The 20,031-nt window shown below is 52.0% G+C and overlaps 1 protein-coding gene across 5 annotated transcripts in view; it reads right to left on the bottom strand.

Annotated features, from left to right (window-relative positions):
* The window catches only part of LOC139276491 (ubiquitin carboxyl-terminal hydrolase 2-like), a 137,472-nt gene that overhangs the window by 59,019 nt on the left and 58,422 nt on the right, over positions 1-20,031 (bottom strand). For 4 of the 5 annotated variants that reach the window (XM_070894576.1, XM_070894577.1, XM_070894574.1 and 1 more), the window contains one exon: positions 5,090-5,829. In XM_070894576.1, the coding sequence (XP_070750677.1) occupies positions 5,090-5,788 (699 nt within the window). In that variant the 5' untranslated portion in view covers positions 5,789-5,829. Of the gene's footprint in view, positions 1-5,089; positions 5,830-19,654; positions 19,724-20,031 lie in introns of those variants that run through there. The other variant, XM_070894573.1, reaches the window with a different exon arrangement.

Genomic DNA, 20,031 nt, shown 5'->3' on the forward strand with positions numbered 1-20,031 from the left:
AGATGAAGGAATTGTGTGTAGTATCTCCAAGTTTGCAGATGACACTAAGCTGGGTGGCGGTGTGAGCTGTGAGGGGGACGCTAAGAGGCTGCAGGGTGACTTGGACAGGTTAGGTGAGTGGGCAAACGCATGGCATATGCAGTATAATGTGGATAAATGTGAGGTTATCCATTTTGGTAGCAAAAAACATGAAGGCAGATTATTATTTGAATGGCGGCAGGCAAGGAAAAGGGGAGGTGCAATGAGCCCTGGGTGTCATGGTACATCAGTCATTGAAAGTTGGCATGCAGGTACAGCAGGCGGTGAAGAAGGCAAGTGGTATGTTGGCCTTCATAGCGAGAGGATTTGAGTATAGGAGCAGGGAGGTCTTACTGCAGTCGTACAGGGCCTTGGTAAGGCCTCACCTGGAATATTGTGTTCAGTTTTGGTCTCCTAATCTGAGGAAGGACGTTCTTGCTATTGAGGCGTGTGCAGCGAAGGTTCACCAGACTGATTCCAGGGATGGCAGGACTGACATATGAGGAGAGACTGGATCAACTGGGCCTTTATACATTGGAGTTTAGAAGGATGAGAGGGGATCTCATAGAAACATATAAAATTCTGACGGGACTGGACAGGTTAGATGCAGGAAGAATGTTCCTGATGTTGGGGAAGTCCAGAACCAGCGGACAAAGTCTTAGGATAAGGGGTAAGCCATTTAGGACTGAGATGAGGAGAAACCTCTTCACTCAGAGAGTTGTGAACCTGTGGAATTCCCTTCCGCAGAGTTGTTGATGTCAGTTCATTGGATATATTCAAGAGGGAGTTAGATATGGCCCTTACGGCTAAAGGGATCAAGGGGTATGGAGAGAAAGCAGGAAAGGGGTACTGAGGGAATGATCAGCCATGATCTTATTGAATGGTGGTGCAGGCTCGAAGGGCCGAATGGCCTACTCCTGCACCTATTTTCTATGTTTCTATTTGCCCGATTTAAAGGGGAAGTGCTGTGATGGGGTATCGATTTAAGTGATGGGGACTCTAGTGTCATGGATAAACCTCAGTGAGGCTCAGAGTACAAATGGGTGTCAGGAGACAGAGAAATTTAGCTGGAGAGAGAAGTGGTGCGAAGATGAGGTTTATTTTTGAACAAAGATGTGCTCGGTGGGCCGATTGGCCGAAGAACACAAGAATTAGGAGCAGGAGTCGGCCATTCGGCCCCTCGAGCCTGCTCCGCCATTCAATAAGATCATGACTGATCTTCCAGCTCAACTCCACTTTCCTGCCCTATCGCTGTTACCTATGTAACAATGTAATACTTGCCACTAGAGGGCGCGACTGTTAGAGTCCTAATGGTGACCTGCACACACGTGCAGGGCCTGTATAAAAGGTTGGCTGCCATGTTGTTTAGGCACTCTGGAGTTGTAATAAAGACGACTAAGGTCACAATAAGTTTAGCTCACAGTACTCAGCCTCGTGGAGTTCTTCAATACACAACAATCCCCATATCCCTTGATTCTCTTAATATTCAAAAAGCTATCGATCTCTGTCTTGAAAAAAAGACTGAGCATCCACAGCCCTCTGGGGGAGAGAATTCCAAAGATTCACCTTCTTCTGAACCTCTTCCTTAAAGTCCTTTGTTTTTACCACCAGCAGGCCAGCATCGTGTCACTCGCTCACTCACACACACACACGCTCGCTCACTCACTCACACACGCTCGCTCACACACACACACGCTCGCTCACACACACACACGCTCGCTCACTCACTCACACACGCTCGCTCACACACGCTCGCTCACACACACACACGCTCGCTCACTCACTCACACACGCTCGCTCACACACGCTCGCTCACACACGCTCGCTCACTCACTCACACACGCTCGCTCACACACACACACGCTCACTCACACACACACACGCTCACTCACACACACACACGCTCGCTCACACACACACACGCTCGCTCACACACACACACGCTCGCTCACACACGCTCGCTCACACACGCTCGCTCACACACACGCTCGCTCGCTCACACACGCTCGCTCACACACGCTCGCTCACACACGCTCGCTCACACACGCTCGCTCACTCACTCACACACGCTCGCTCACACACACACACGCTCACTCACACACACACACGCTCACTCACACACGCTCGCTCACACACACACACGCTCGCTCACACACGCTCGCTCACACACGCTCGCTCACACACACGCTCGCTCGCTCACACACACACACGCTCGCTCACACACACACACGCTCGCTCACACACACACACGCTCGCTCACACACACACACACACGCTCACACACGCTCGCTCACATACACATGCTCGCTCACTCACACTCGCTCGCTCACACACGCTCGCTCACACACGCTCGCTCACACACGCTCGCTCACGCTCGCTCACTCACGCTCGCTTACTCACGCTCGCTCACACACGCTCGCTCACACACGCTCGCTCACTCTCGCTCACTCACTCTCGCTCACTCACTCTCGCTCACTCACTCTCGCTCACTCACTCTCGCTCACTCACGCACACACACACACATGCTCGCTCACACACGCTCGCTCACACTCGCTCGCTCACACTCGCTCGCTCACACACGCTCGCTCACACACGCTCGCTCACGCTCGCTCACTCACGCTCGCTCACGCTCGCTCACTCACGCTCGCTCACACACGCTCGCTCACGCTCGCTCACTCACGCTCGCTCACTCACGCTCGCTCACACACGCTCGCTCACTCACTCTCGCTCACTCACTCTCGCTCACTCACTCTCGCTCACTCACTCTCGCTCGCTCACGCTCGCTCACTCACACTCGCTCACACACGCTCGCTCACACACGCTCGCTCACACACGCTCGCTCACTCTCACTCGCTCACTCCCGCTCACTCACTCTCGCTCACTCACGCTCGCTCACTCACGCTCGCTCACTCACACACACACACACGCTCACTCACACACGCTCACTCGCTCACTCACTCAGTTGGTAATCTGTCCGATGTTGTGTCTTTCTGCATGTATTTATATAAAAGATTGCGCTGTGCTTGTAGTGTGCGTCACTGCTGCCGGTGACTCACTGAAGCCCCTTTGATTGATCCCAGCTTTCAGTCAGAGAATCCCGTGTGTGGAAAAGGCCACATTAACCCCTTCAGATCCCGGAACACAAACCCCGTCAATGGGTTCATTCCCCCCCCACCTCTGCGGTTCCACATCCCACTGACCCGTGTCCGACCTGCGCCCAACCCGGGGTGATCACAACTTCACCAAAATTTGGAAGGTTTTGTCAGAGGCGGCAAAATATTTTCTTTGCTCAGTTCCACGATTGTGGAGTTTTGAGCCTATTGCTATTCTTGGCTCAGTGGGCAGCACTCACACCTCCGAGACAGAAGGTCGTGGGTTCAAGTCCGACTCGAAACTACAGCACAAAATCTAGGCTGACATTCCAGTGCAGTACTGAGGGAGCGCTGCACTGTCGGAGGGGTAGTACTGAGGGAGTGCCGCACTGTCGGAGGGAGCAGTACTGAGGGAGCGCTGCACTGTCGGAGGGGCAGTACTGAGGGAGTGCCGCACTGTCGGAGGGGCAGTACTGAGGGAGTGCCGCACTGTCGGAGGGGCAGTACTGAGAGAACGTCGCACTGTCGAAGGGGCAGTACTGAGGGAGCGCTGCACTGTCGGAGGGGTAGTACTGAGGGAGCGCTGCACTGTCGGAGGGGCAGTACTGAGGGAGCGCTGCACTGCCGGAGGGAGCAGTACTGAGGGAGCGCCGCACTGTCGGAGGGGCAGTACTGAGGGAGCGCCGCACTGTCGGAGGGGCAGTGCCACACTGTCGGAGGGGCAGTACTGAGAGAACGTCGCACTGTCGGAGGGACAGTACTGAGGGAGTGCCGCAGTGTCTGAGGGAGCGCCGCACTGTCGGAGGGGCAGTACTGAGGGAGGGGCAGTACCGAGGGAGCGCCGCTCTGTCGGAGGGGCAGTACTGAGGGAGTGCCGTACTGTCGGAGGGGCAGTACTGAGGGAGCGCCGCACTGTCAGAGGGGCAGTACTGAGGGAGGGGCAATACTGAGGGAGCGCCGCACTGTTGGAGGTGCTGTCTTTCGGATGAGACATTAAACCGAGGCCCCGTCTGCCCGCTCAGGTGGAGGTAAAAGATCTCATGGCACTGTTTTGAAAAAGAGTAAAGAATTTCTCCCTGGTGTCCTGGGGCCAATATTTCTCCCTCAAACAACATCTCTAAAACAGATTATCTGATCATTATCACATTGCTGTTTGTGGGAGCTTGCTGTGCGCAAATTGGCTGCCATGTTTCCCACATTACAACAGTGACTACACTCCAAAAGTACTTCATTGGCGGTAAAGCGCTCTGGGACGCCCTGAGGTGGTGAAAGTTCTTTTGTTCTGGTATCAACCAGTCTCCTGAGATGATAGATTTTGGAGTTGGAGTTAGAGCCAAGTAGCCTAGGGATTGTCACACTCCACGTGCACAGAGCAGCACAAGAGAGCTCCAAGTTGTATTTTGCTTTGGTCGAAGGAATGCCACCACAATGGGTTTCTCTGAACTTTTGCCCAACATATTCCTCCAAGAGCAGCTGCTTTATCAGGAAGCGCAATCCCATTTCACACTGGACCGCTAAACCCTAAGGTGGCAGATACCCGCAGGCACAGTATCACACACCACGTACCACAGGTATACCTCCGATCCCAGCGCATCACGCAAACTGCTGTACAGAATCTTAATTTGTAAACTTCGGAAATTACCCTCCTGAAGGTGCCAACTCCTTACACCGATTATTTTTATACACGCAGTGAGTTGTTGTGATCTGGAACGCGCTGCACAAGAGGGTGGTGAAAACGAATTCAATAGTAACTTTTAAACGGAATTTGGATAGATACTGGAAGGAAAACATTTGCCGGGCTGTGGGGAAAGAGAAGGGCGGAGGGGACTAATTGGGTAGAATCTTTCAAAGAGCTGGCTCAGACACGATGGGCTGAATGGCCTTCTGTGCTGTAAGAGTCTGTGATCATAACCATTTTGGAGTTTAACATCGCGACCTTTGCGGTGACCCCGCGACCTTTACGGTGACCTTGGACTTACCGCCGTGTCGCTAACAGGCGAGCCGCTGCTGCCACTCCTCTCCCACACTGGGCTGAAACGGTCGGAGCTTTTGAAGGAAGCAGTTATGGTCTCCTGCGTGGTGCTGCGCGGCAGGCTGTAAATGCCCAAGCTCTTGGCACAGTAAGCCTCGGCACTGCCGCTCCTGCTGCCGCTCCGGTAGAGCCCCAGGTGGGAGTCGGTGTCCTGCCGTGGAAGTGGGGGGCTCCGCACCGAGCTTAACGGGTAGCTGTCGCCCACGTGCAGGTTGAGGAGGTCGCGGTTCAGGTCGGTCTGGCTGATGGACTTCCTGTGGCTCAGGGAGAGCCCGGGGGATGGGTAGGCGGAGTGACCATTTCCTGCGCCGTAACTGTAGGCGCTGGAATATCCGCCGCTCAGCCCGCTGGGAAAGGCCTTCAGGGGAACTCGGCTCAAACTCTCGCTGCGCCTGCTCAGCACCTCTGGCCGAGGGAGCTGCCGGCCACGATCAGCCTCTAGCGTGTACTTGGTCGCAGGTCGGCCAGAGCTGGCGCGGGGCGTGTAGCTGCTGGTGTAGCTGGGCCTGTAGACCAGTTTGTCCTTGTCTGTGTAGCCCGAGCCCAGGCTGGGCGTGTAGCTGTGGTACGAGGGGCCATACTGTGGGCTGGAGAAGGAATAGTTCCCGAGTCTCTTGGTGGTGGAGGAGGAGGAAACTCGTGACATGTCAACCTCGGCCTCACACAACACACCACACTGGGCATTTACTGGAGGACAAAAGAAAACACACGTTAGACATTTAAAACAGTTTCCCTCACAGCCCCCACGCCGTCGCCCTCCTACAGGCACCGACTCCCCCCCAGGCCGTGCCCACCCTCCGATACCCAGGCTGGGCGACACATCCACATCACCCCCCCCCCCCCCTCCACTACTCCCGGGTGCCGAGCCCTCGCTGAGATCAGCTGACCCAGACTGGGGCTCAGCCCACAGCCCCTCCTGATCCGCGGGGCCACGCGCTTAGTCTGAACGTGTGAACGTCACTGGGCTGCACGCTGGCTGCCATCATTCACCGCCGCTGCTTTTCAATCGCTGCAACCGGTCATTTGAGGAGAACATTCCAAGGCCCCGCCTCTCCTCACCCCGCCCCACCTCTCCCCTCCTCATCCCTCCTCGCCTCTCCTCTCCCCTCCTCATCCCTCCTCGCCTCTCCCCTCCTCATCCCTCCTCGCCTCTCCCCTCCTCATCCCTCCTCGCCTCTCCCCTCCTCATCCCTCCTCGCCTCTCCCCTCCTCATCCCTCCTCGCCTCTCCCCTCCTCACCCCGCCCCTCCTCGCCTCTCCCCTCCCCTCCTCACCCCGCCCCACCTCTCCCCTCCTCACCCCGCCCCACCTCTCCCCTCCTCATCCCTCCTCGCCTCTCCCCTCCTCGCCCCTCCTCACCCCACCCCATCCCTCCTCGCCTCTCCCCTCCTCGCCTCGCCGCACTAAACCTCACAGGATCATAGAATCATAGAAACTTGCGGCACCGAAGGTGGCCATTCGGCCCATCGTATCCACGCCGGCCGACCAAGAGCTACCCAGCCTAATCCCACTTTCCAGCTCTCGGTCCGTATCGCTGCAGGTTATGGCTCATCCAAGTACTTTTTTAAAATGCGATGAGGGTTTCTGCCTCTACCACCCTTTCAGGCAGTGAGTTCCAGACCCCCACCACCCTCTGGGTGAAAACATTTTCCCTCCAATCCCCTCTAAACCTCCTACCAATTACTTTAAATCTATGCCCCTGGTTGTTGACCCCTCTGCTAAGGAAACAGGTCCTTCCTATCCACTCTATCTAGATCCCTCATAATTGTATACACCTCAATAAGGTCTCCCCTCAGCCTCCTCTGCTCCAAAGAAAACAACCCCAGCCTATCCAATCTTTCATCATCGCTAAAATTCTCCAATCCAGGCAACATCCTGGTAAATCTCCTCTCTACCCTCTCTAGTGCAATCATATCTTTCCTCATCGCCAATTGCTAATTTCCTCATTCCTCTGTTCGGGTCAGAATGACCCTCGCGCCTCTTTGCCCATTAACGCCACTGCGATGTAAGAGCGTGGTTTGAAAATCTGTGGAATGGAATTTAAATTCCACTTGTAGGTTGAATATTTTGCTCATCTTGGTCTAAGGCAAAGTCTGTTCCCAAGCTACCGATTTCATCGCTCTCCCTGCCCACTCCCTCAGGCTGAACCAGACCCGAGTAACCTCACTGCCCTATTTAACCCTCAGACGAGCCAATATCCTCCATCACCAGGCCTGCCTTTGTGACATCGCCCGACTCCACCCCTGCCTCAGCTCATCTGCAACCCTCGTCTGTGCCTCTGTTAACTCCAAACTCGACTATTCCAACTCACTCCTGGCTGGCCTCCCAACTTCCACCCTCCATTAACTTAGGCATCCAGAAATCTGCTGCACGTATCCTAACTCACAGCAAGTCCCACTCACCCATCACCCCCTTCATGGCCTCACCCCTCCCTATCTCTGTATTCTCCTCCAAACCGCCCCCACCCCCGAGATCTCTATGCTCCGCTAATTTTGGCATCTTGCACATCCCCGGAGAGGAGTGGTGGAGTGAGGGGGCGGTAAGTGCCCCTGTTGGGGGTTAGGATAAGTTTTCACTCAATTTTCACTTCTTTCTATTTTCGCAATTGAACTATTTCCCGCTAAATGTGCAGGAGGAGCTCCCCCTGCTGGCTATTTGGATTAGTGCACTGGCCAGAATTAAAGGGTCTCACAGATCAGCAGTTCTAGGGTTCAATCTCCAACAGCATTGTGTCCCCGGGTCAGGGACCTTGCTCCGGATCCCCGGGTCAGGGGTCAGTTAGGGACCTCGCTCCGGATCCCTGGGTCAGGGGTCAGGGACCTTGCTCCGGATCACCGGGTCAGGAACCTCGCTCCGGATCCCCGGGTCAGGGGTCAGTCAGGGACCTCGCTCCGGATCCCCGAGTCAGGGTTAGGGACCTTGCTCCCGAATCCCCGGGTCAGGGGTCAGGGACCTTGCTCCCGAATCCCCGGGTCAGGGGTCAGTCAGGAACCTCACTCCGGATCACCAGCAGAAAATGCCAGTGGGTCATCATCAGATCAATACAGGATCAGACTATTCCCCAGACATGGCGTGGATTCTACAGCACTTTTCACAACCTCAGGACACCCCAAAGTGCTTCACAGCCATAAAATACTTTTTGGAGTGTAGTCAATGTTGTAATGTAGGAAACACGGCAGTCGATTTGCGCACAAAAATGTCCCACAGACAGCAATGTGGTAATGACCAGATCATCTGTTTTAGTGATGTTCATTAAGGGATAGATATTGGCCTCAGGACACCAGGAAAAACTTCCCAGCTCTTCGAAGGATCTTTTACCACCACCCGAGAGGTGAGACAGGGCCTCAGGTTTAATGCCATCTGAAAGACGGCACCTCCGACAGTGCAGCGCTCCCTCAGTACTGCCCCTCCGACAGTGCAGCACTCCCTCAGTACTGCCCCTCCGACAGTGCACTGCTCCCCCGACAGTGCAGCACTCCCTCAGTACTGCCCCTCCGATAGTGCACTGCTTCCTCAGTACTGCCCCTCCGACAGTGCAGCGCTCCTTCTATGTTGCCCCTCCGACAGTGTTGGGCTCCCTCAGCACTGGCCCTCCGACAGTGCGGCGCTCCCTCAGCACTGCCCCTCCGACAGTGCGGCACTCCCTCAGCACTGCCCCTCCGACAGTGCGGCACTCCCTCAGCACTGTCCCTCCGACAGTGCGGCACTCCCCCAGTATTGCCCCTCAGACAGTGCGGCACTCCCCCAGTATTGCCCCTCCGATAGTGCACTGCTCCCTCAGTACTGCCCCTCCGACAGTGCAGCGCTCCTTCAATGTTGCCCCCTCCGACAGTGCGGCACTCCCCCAGTATGGCTCCTCAGACAGTGCGGCACTCCCTCAGTACTGCCCTGGGATCGTCGGCCTGGATTTTGTGCTGAAGGAGTGGAATCAGCCGTCAATTCAGTGGCATTAGGGGAAGACGGGAGAAAGGGGGAGGACGATGGGTATTCTAACTTGGACAGTGTTTAGGCTTCACAGAGGCAGGACAGGACAGCTCTGCTCAAACATCTGGGATTTCCAGATAGAGATTATGGACGGGGATTACAGAGTGTGTTGTATATAACAGAGACAGTTGTAGTGCGAGCGCCACCCACAGCAGGAGACGAGAGGGCGAGGGCGGGGGCGAGGGAGAGGGAGAGGGGGCGAGGGAGAGGGCGAGGGCGAGGGAGAGGGGGCGAGGGGGCGAGGGAGAGGGAGCGAGCGAGGGCGAGGGAGAGGGCGAGGGCGAGGGAGAGGGCGAGGGAGAGGGAGAGGGGGCGAGAGGGCGAGGGAGAGGGAGCGAGCGAGAGGGCGAGGGAGAGGGCGAGGGAGAGGACGAGGGAGCGAGCGAGGGCGAGGGAGCGAGGGAGAGGGAGAGGGCGAGGGAGAGTGAGAGTGAGAGTGAGAGGGAGAGGGCGAGGGAGAGGGCGAGGGAGAGGGCGAGGGAGAGGGCGAGGGAGAGGGAGAGGGAGAGGGCGAGGGAGAGGGAGAGGGCGAGGGAGAGGGCGAGGGAGAGGGCGAGGGAGAGGGCGAGGGAGAGGGCGAGGGCGAGGGCTCCTGGTAACTGGACAAAGCTCAGGCAGAATGTGCGGCCGTGTGTCCGAGGCCAGAATCGACACCCAGGCCCTGCAGCCAGCTGTGGAGACAGGACGCGATCGGATCCAGCCGAGCCCAGGACAGGTTCTGGCCCCGACCATCGCAGCACTGCTGCCACTCCACCCACCTTAGCAAATCGTCTCTCTGTCTATTGCAATAAATCCTTTCAACATTTTAAACACCTCGATCAGATCAACCCTCAAACATTCGATGATCAAGGGAATATAAGCATAGTTTATGCAAACAGTCCTCTTCATTTAACCCTCTGCACCCCCCACATTGTAAGCTCGTCCTGCATTCTCTCCTATCAGCATCAACCCTGGCTCAGCGCGAGTATGGGGGGGAGGGGGAGGGTACTGAGGGAGGGTGGGGAGAGGGGGCTGAGGGAGGGGGTACGGAGGAGGGGAGGGGGGACTGAGGGTGTAATGAATGTAATGACTCAAAAGACTTGTTACTGTAAACTGCCTCAGGTGTAAACCTGATCCAACTTTATTCGCACCCAAAGTAACCCGCGTGACATGGTACCCGTGTTATATACCAGTGACCACGCACACGCGTACAGCCCGATGACCTCCGACAGTGGCGCCCCTTGGTGTCTGGTGACCCCAAGGATAAATACATACAACATCCCCTTTCAAGATCTTAATATCTGTCTTTTTACAAATTAAGACGGTCTGGGACTTTCCGCTCACGTGTTGATTGTCTCAGTTCAACTTGAGTTCTGGGTGAGCGTTCGGAGTCAGTTGTGACTGAAGGCGGAGTAATCGATTGATGGGAGTGGTGATGACATCAGAGACTGGAGGTCCAGGTTCAGTAATGACAGCAGAGTCCTCTGATGATCACTGACTGCATCTTCCTCAAGCGGTTCCAGTTCATCCGTGTGCCACAGTTTTATCTGATCAAAATGTTTCCTGCATGTTTGCCCATTCTTGAGCACGACAATAAACTCTGTTACCCTCCTGGGCTGGAACAGTGCCAGTGATCCACTTTGGACCTTGACCATAGTTCAGTACATGAACCGGATCGTTGACCGATGTCACGTGACACAGCAGCACCATCATGATACCCTTGCAGACTATGACGTCTGTTTTCAACACGATCATTCAAATCGGGATGAACAAGAGCGAGCTTGGTTTTGAGATTTCTCTTAGTCAGTAGTTCAGCAGGGGAGACCCCGGTCAGCGTATGAGGCCTGGTCCTGTAACTGAGCAGTATTCAGCGAGTGAACCCTGAGTTACACGTTTCATACTCTGCTTGATCGTTTGAACAGCACGCTCTGCTTGACCATTAGAATGGGGCTGACCTCACATGTTTAATACCATTGAATTTCATGAACTCTTAAAACTCCAGACTTGTGAAGCAAGACCCGTTGTCGCTCACAATGTCAGGCAAACCATGAGTAGTAAACATGACATAGTAGCTGTGGATGTACTGGATGACATAATACACTCTATCCACTTTGAATATGCATCCACCACAACAACAATCATCTTTCCCAGGAAAGGGCCCGCAAAGTCGATGTGGATCCTGGACCGTGGTTTAAAATGGCCACGACCACAGACTCAGCGGAGATTCCGCTGGTACTTTGCTGAGCTGCATGAAAGTATTACACTGATGCACGCATAATTCCAGATCAGAGTCAATTCCAGGCCACCATACACGAGCCCTGGCAGTGGCTTTCATCATGATAATACCAGGATGAGTGCTATGTAGCTCTCGTACAAATTTTTCTCTACCTTTCTTAGGAATAACAACACGATTACCCCACAGTAAACAATCTGACTGTACAGACACTTCATCTTTGCGACGATTGTAAGGTTTGGTTTCATCACACATTTCCATAGATATTGTAGACCAATCACCACTGAGGACACAATGTTTCACAACCGATAAAATAGGTCCTGGCTGGTCCAGATCCTAACTTGTTGAGCAGTGACAGGAGTTCCTTCACTCTCAAATGCATCCATTACTAACAGTAGATCTGCAGGTTGTGGCAACGGCAGAAGGCTCAGTGCCAGGTCTATGATGAATAATATAATCATAGGCAGACAATGTCAACGCCCACCTCTGGATACGGGACAATGCACTGGTATTAATACCTTTGTTTTCCGAAAACAATGAAATGAGTGGCTTGTCATCCGTTGAGAGTTCAAAACGAAGACCAAACAAGTACTGGTGCATCTTTTTGACCCCATACACACAGGTCAAAGCTTTTTTTTTTTAAAACCATGCTGTAAGCTCTTTTCGCCTTTGACAAACTTCTCGAAGCATACGCAACATGTACCCGACTCATTTGCTTGTTGGAGTACATAGCCAACCCCATATGATGAAACATCACAGACCAATACAGGACGCTTACACGGATCATCATGAATAAGCAACTTGTTTGAACAGAGCAGATTCTTAGCTTTCCCAAAGGTTCTATCTTGAGACACACCCCAGACTCAGTTGTCGCCTTTTCTGAGTAGCACATGTAGTGGCTCTAATAAAGTGCTCAATCTGTGTAAGAAATTACCAAAGTAGTTGAGTAGCCCAAGAAATGAATGCAGCTCCATCACATTCTGAGGCCTGGGTGCATTTTTGATGGCCTTGGTTTTCAAATCAGTGGGGCTGATGCCATCAGCAGCGATCTTTCTCTCCAGGAATTCAACTTCAGGTGCCATAAAGACACACTTCGAACATTTCAGCCTGAGTCCCACTTTGTCCAGCTGATGTAGGACTTCAAGATTGTTCAGATGTTTAGTAGTGTCACGACTTGTGACCAGAATGTCATCTTGAAACACGACAGTTCTACGAACGGACGTCAGTAAACTCTCCATATTCTTCTGAAATATGGCTGCAGCCGAGCGAATTCCAAAAGGACACCTGTTGTAGACGAACAGTCCTTTGTGGGTGTTGATGCAGGTGAGCTTCTTCGAAGTGTCGACAAGCTCCTGTGTCATATAGGCCGACGTCAGATCCAGTTTAGTGAACGACTTTCCACCAGCTAGCATGGCGAACAGGTCATCAGCCTTCGGTAACGGGTACTGATCCTGTTTCGAAAATCGGTTAATCATAACCTTGTAGTCTCCACAAATCCTGACAGTGCCATCAATCTTCAACACAGGAACAATAGGACTGGCCCACTCGTTAAACTTGACCGGTGATATGACCCCTTCACACTGGAGTCTGTCAAGCTCAATTTCAACCTTCTCCCTCATCATGTAGGGAACAGACCGAGCTTTATGATAGACAGGCCTTGCATCAGAATCCAGGTGAATCTGCACCTTGGCTCCAGTAAAATTACCAATGCCCGGTTCAAAGAAAGAAGGAAACTTCTGAAACACTTGAGCACACGAAGTGTCATCCACCGAGGACAACGCTTTGATATCATTCCAATTCCACTTGATTTTCTCGAGCCAATTCCTGCCGAACAGCGATGGACCATTACCTGGGACAATGCATAACGATAGATCATGAACCACACCATCATATGACACCTTGACTACTGCATTGCCAATCACCGGTATGAGTTCTTTAGTGTAAGTATGCAACTTGGCATTGACTGGACTCAAGCTTAGGCTTCACAGCCTCAATGTCCCACAGCTTGTCAAATGTCCTTTGGCTCATTATCGACTGACTCGCACGTGTCCAGCTCCATTGATGCAGGCTCGCCATTCAGCTTCACATTAACGATTATCGGCTGGCTCCTTCCCAAGAACGAATACAGACCATACCCTTCTCGGGTTGTGTATCTGGGCCAGCACTGGACTGGTCATCATCAGCAATGTGATGAGAGGCAGCACGCTTGCTCAGTTGTGGGCACATTCTCTGAAGATGCCCCACTTTCGAATAGCCATTGCAGGAGTACTGTTTAAACCGACATTGATGAGGCCGATGATTGCCCCCACAATGCCGACCGATGAAATCGGATTCGTACCAGTTGGCAGACTTTGAGCAGCCACAGGTTTCACATAAGCATGGAGTAGGCCCTGCCATAAGCAGCTCTGTTTACAATACTTGCCGTGGAGCTCCGACCCTTCAATAATATCTGCCTCAAATTATAATCAGTCGTCATGCATGCCTGGGCAGTTGCGATGGCCTTGCTCAAAACCAGCTTCTCTTCAGCCAATAACCTCCGGAGAATCACATCATGATTGATGCCTATTACGAAGAAATCTCGCACTGTGTCTTCCAACACATTCCCGAACTTACACGGCTCAGCCATACGTCGCAGGTCCTGGCCCTCAGCACAAACATGCGTGTAGAAGCGATAGCGTGAGATGATGATCCCCTCTTTTGGCTGAAGCTGGTCACTCAGCAGAGCGCACAAATCCCCATATTCTTTGTCCGTTGGACGTAAAGGCGAGAGAAGATTCCTCATGAAGCCATAGATTTTTGGACCACAAACGATGAGGAAAACCGTCCTGCGCTGAACTGCGTCAGCATCTCCCTCCATTTTGTTGGCCACAAAATACTGATCCAGGCGGTTGATAAAATCCACCCGATCCTCGCCCTCCGCGAATCTCTCCCGAATTCCAACACAAGCGAAGGTTCTTCAGTCACCTCGTCGCCAACTGTAATGAATGTAATAACTCAAAAGACTTGTTACTGTAAACTGCCTCAGGTGTAAATCTGATCCAACTTTATTCGCACCCAAAGTAACCCGCGTGACATGGTACCCGTGTTATATACCAGTGACCACGCACACGCGTACAGCCCGATGACCTCCGACAGTGGCGCCCCTTGGTGTCTGGTGACCCCAAGGATAAATACATACAACATCCCCTTTCAAGATCTTAATATCTGTCTTTTTACAAATTAAGACGGTCTGGGACTTTCCGCTCACGTGTTGATTGTCTCAGTTCAACTTGAGTTCTGGGTGAGCGTTCGGAGTCAGTTGTGACTGAAGGCGGAGTAATCGATTGATGGGAGTGGTGATGACATCAGAGACTGGAGGTCCAGGTTCAGTAATGACAGCAGAGTCCTCTGATGATCACTGACTGCATCTTCCTCAAGCGGTTCCAGTTCATCCGTGTGCCACAGTTTTATCTGATCAAAATGTTTCCTGCATGTTTGCCCATTCTTGAGCACGACAATAAACTCTGTTACCCTCCTGGGCTGGAACAGTGCCAGCGATCCACTTTGGACCTTGACCATAGTTCAGTACATGAACCGGATCGTTGACCGATGTCACGTGACACAGCAGCACCATCATGATACCCTTGCAGACTATGACGTCTGTTTTCAACACGATCATTCAAATCGGGATGAACAAGAGCGAGCTTGGTTTTGAGATTTCTCTTTGTCAGTAGTTCAGCAGGGGAGACCCCGGTCAGCGTATGAGGTCTGGTCCTGTAACTGAGCAGTATTCAGCGAGTGAACCCTGAGTTACACGTTTCATACTCTGCTTGATCGTTTGAACAGCACGCTCTGCTTGACCATTAGAATGGGGCTGACCTCACATGTTTAATACCATTGAATTTCATGAACTCTTAAAACTCCAGACTTGTGAAGCAAGACCCGTTGTCGCTCACAATGTCAGGCAAACCATGAGTAGTAAACATGACATAGTAGCTGTGGATGTACTGGATGACATAATACACTCTATCCACTTTGAATATGCATCCACCACAACAACAATCATCTTTCCCAGGAAAGGGCCCGCAAAGTCGATGTGGATCCTGGACCGTGGTTTAAAATGGCCACGACCACAGACTCAGCGGAGATTCCGCTGGTACTTTGCTTAGCTGCATGCAAGTATTACACTGATGCACGCATAATTCCAGATCAGAGTCAATTCCAGGCCACCATACACGAGCCCTGGCAGTGGCTTTCATCATGATAATACCAGGATGAGTGCTATGTAGCTCTCGTACAAATTTTTCTCTACCTTTCTTAGGAATAACAACACGATTACCCCACAGTAAACAATCTGACTGTACAGACACTTCATCTTTGCGACGATTGTAAGGTTTGGTTTCATCACACATTTCCATAGATATTGTAGACCAATCACCACTGAGGACACAATGTTTCACAACCGATAAAATAGGTCCTGGCTGGTCCAGATCCTAACTTGTTGAGCAGTGACAGGAGTTCCTTCACTCTCAAATGCATCCATTACTAACAGTAGATCTGCAGGTTGTGGCAACGGCAGAAGGCTCAGTGCCAGGTCTATGATGAATAATATAATCATAGGCAGACAATGTCAACGCCCACCTCTGGATACGGGACAATGCACTGGTATTAATACCTTTGTTTTCCGAAAACAATGAAATGAGTGGCTTGTCATCCGTTGAGAGTTCAAAACGAAGACCAAACAAGTACTGATGCATCTTTTTGACCCCATACACACAGGTCAAAGCTTTTTTTTTTAAAACCATGCTGTAAGCTCTTTTCGCCTTTGACAAACTTCTCGAAGCATACGCAACATGTACCCGACTCATTTGCTTGTTGGAGTACATAGCCAACCCCATATGATGAAACATCACAGACCAATACAGGACGCTTACACGGATCATCATGAATAAGCAACTTGTTTGAACAGAGCAGATTCTTAGCTTTCCCAAAGGTTCTATCTTGAGACACACCCCAGACTCAGTTGTCGCCTTTTCTGAGTAGCACATGTAGTGGCTCTAATAAAGTGCTCAATCTGTGTAAGAAATTACCAAAGTAGTTGAGTAGCCCAAGAAATGAATGCAGCTCCGTCACATTCTGAGGCCTGGGTGCATTTTTGATGGCCTTGGTTTTCAAATCAGTGGGGCTGATGCCATCAGCAGCGATCTTTCTCTCCAGGAATTCAACTTCAGGTGCCATAAAGACACACTTCGAACATTTCAGCCTGAGTCCCACTTTGTCCAGCTGATGTAGGACTTCAAGATTGTTCAGATGTTTAGTAGTGTCACGACTTGTGACCAGAATGTCATCTTGAAACACGACAGTTCTACGAACGGACTTCAGTAAACTCTCCATATTCTTCTGAAATATGGCTGCAGCCGAGCGAATTCCAAAAGGACACCTGTTGTAGACGAACAGTCCTTTGTGGGTGTTGATGCAGGTGAGCTTCTTCGAAGTGTCGACAAGCTCCTGTGTCATATAGGCCGATGTCAGATCCAGTTTAGTGAACGACTTTCCACCAGCTAGCATGGCGAACAGGTCATCAGCCTTCGGTAACGGGTACTGATCCTGTTTCGAAAATCGGTTAATCATAACCTTGTAGTCTCCACAAATCCTGACAGTGCCATCAATCTTCAACACAGGAACAATAGGACTGGCCCACTCGTTAAACTCGACCGGTGATATGACCCCTTCACACTGGAGTCTGTCAAGCTCAATTTCAACCTTCTCCCTCATCATGTAGGGAACAGACCGAGCTTTATGATAGACAGGCCTTGCATCAGAATCCAGGTGAATCTGCACCTTGGCTCCAGTAAAATTACCAATGCCCGGTTCAAAGAAAGAAGGAAACTTCTGAAACACTTGAGCACACGAAGTGTCATCCACCAATGACAACGCTTTGATATCATTCCAATTCCACTTGATTTTCTCGAGCCAATTCCTGCCGAACAGCGATGGACCATTACCTGGGACAATGCATAACGATAGATCATGAACCACACCATCATATGACACCTTGACTACTGCACTGCCAATCACCGGTATGAGTTCTTTAGTGTAAGTATGCAACTTGGCATTGACTGGACTCAAGCTTAGGCTTCACAGCCTCAATGTTCCACAGCTTGTCAAATGTCCTTTGGCTCATTATCGACTGACTCGCACGTGTCCAGCTCCATTGATACAGGCTCGCCATTCAGCTTCACATTAACGATTATCGGCTGGCTCCTTCCCAAGAACGAATACAGACCATACCCTCCTCGGGTTGTGTATCTGGGCCAGCACTGGACTGGTCATCATCAGCAATGTGATGAGAGGCAGCACGCTTGCTCAGTTGTGGGCACATTCTCTGTAGATGCCCCACTTTCGAATAGCCATTGCAGGAGTACTGTTTAAACCGACATTGATGAGGCCGATGATTGCCCCCACAATGCCGACCGGGTGAAATCGGATTCGTACCAGTTGGCAGACTTTGAGCAGCCACAGGTTTCACATAAGCATGGAGTAGGCCCTGCCATAAGCAGCTCTGTTTACAATACTTGCCGTGGAGCTCCGACCCTTCAATAATATCTGCCTCAAATTATAATCAGTCGTCATGCATGCCTGGGCAGTTGCGATGGCCTTGCTCAAAACCAGCTTCTCTTCAGCCAATAACCTCCGGAGAATCACATCATGGTTGATGCCTATTACGAAGAAATCTCGCACTGTGTCTTCCAACACATTCCCGAACTTACACGGCTCAGCCATACGTCGCAGGTCCTGGCCCTCAGCACAAACATGCGTGTAGAAGCGATAGCGTGAGATGATGATCCCCTCTTTTGGCTGAAGCTGGTCACTCAGCAGAGCGCACAAATCCCCATATTCTTTGTCCGTTGGACGTAAAGGCGAGAGAAGATTCCTCATGAAGCCATAGATTTTTGGACCACAAACGATGAGGAAAACCGTCCTGCGCTGAACTGCGTCAGCATCTCCCTCCATTTTGTTGGCCACAAAATACTGATCCAGGCGGTTGATAAAATCCACCCGATCCTCGCCCTCCGCGAATCTCTCCCGAATTCCAACACAAGCGAAGGTTCTTCAGTCACCTCGTCGCCAACTGTAATGAATGTAATAACTCAAAAGACTTGTTACTGTAAACTGCCTCAGGTGTAAACCTGATCCAACTTTATTCGCACCCAAAGTAACCCGCGTGACATGGTACCCACGTTATATACCAGTGACCACGCACACGCGTACAGCCCGATAACCTCTGACAGTGGCGCCTCCGGTATCTGGTCACCCCAAGCATAAATACATAACAGAGGGAGGGATTGAGGGAGGGGAGGGGGTACTGAGGGAGGGACTGAGGGAAGGGAGGGGAGGGGAGAGGTGACTGAGGGAAGGGAGGGGAGGGGAGAGGTGACTGAGGGGGGGGGGACTGAGGAGAGACTGGGGGGGAGGGAGAAAGAGACTGAGGGGGATGAGGGAGGGGACAGGACTGAGGGAGGGGGAGGACTGAGGGAGACGAGAAGATCGTCAAACTTTTAAAATACCGCTGAAGAAACAGCAGGAAGCGGTGATGTGACGGGTCTGTGTGATGCTCCGAGCGCCAGGCAAGAAAGGCCTGCGTAACATAGCGGGTGAGACACTGCAGTCCCTCCCTGCTCTGTGGCCACCTGTGGATTCGGATGGGCAGCAAATGGGAGGGTGGGAGGATCCATATTGGTCCAGTAAGGGCACATTCTGGGGTTAGGGTCTGTAGTTGGGGGCAGTGTAGAGGGAGCTTTACTCTGTATCTAACCCCCTGTACCTGCCCTGGGAGTGTTTGATGGGACAGTGTAGAGGGAGCTTTACTCTGTATCTAACCCCCTGTACCTGCCCTGGGAGTGTTTGATGGGACAGTGTAGAGGGAGCTTTACTCTGTATCTAACCCGTGCTGTACCTGCCCTGGGAGTGTTTGATGGGACAGTGTAGAGGGAGCTTTACTCTGTATCTAACCCCCTGTACCTGCCCTGGGAGTGTTTGATGGGACAGTGTAGAGGGAGCTTTACTCTGTATCTAACCCCCTGTACCTGCCCTGCGAGTGTTTGATGGGACAGTGTAGAGGGAGCTTTACTCTGTATCTAACCCGTGCTGAGAATGTTACATTCCCCAGCACTGACATCTTCACATTGAACACAATGAAGTCTGACAATACAGGACAGGAAGCAGATTGTCTGACAGTAACTTCAGAAATCTGGGCCGTAATGAAAGGCCGACACGTACAGAGAGCCGAGGGCAGAGGGAGGAAAACAAACTGAACAAAGACAAGCAGTGACCTACTTCCCTTCCTCAGTATTCTCCCCTCCACGTTGGGCTGTTGACTCGATATTCCCCACATCGCTCGGAAGCTTCCTCTGGTCACTATGACAACTGTTTTGATTACAGCTCTCCCAGACTGCACTGCAAAACCACCCAGCACCCAGATGTGGCAGACAAGCCTGAGCTTGCTCATAACAGGAAACTGCCCACCACACAGACAGGGACAGAGAGAGAGAGAGAGAGAGAGGGAGACAGGGAGAGAGAGAGAGAGAGAGAGAGGGAGAGAGAGAGAGACAGAGAGAGGGACAGGGAGAGAGAGAGAGAGAGAGAGGGAGAGAGGGGGAGAGAGAGAGAGAGGGGGAGAGGGAGGGACAGAGAGAGAGAGAGAGAGAGGTACA

This window comes from Pristiophorus japonicus, chromosome 11, assembly GCF_044704955.1.
Source record: "Pristiophorus japonicus isolate sPriJap1 chromosome 11, sPriJap1.hap1, whole genome shotgun sequence".
Lineage (NCBI taxonomy): Eukaryota > Metazoa > Chordata > Chondrichthyes > Pristiophoridae > Pristiophorus > Pristiophorus japonicus.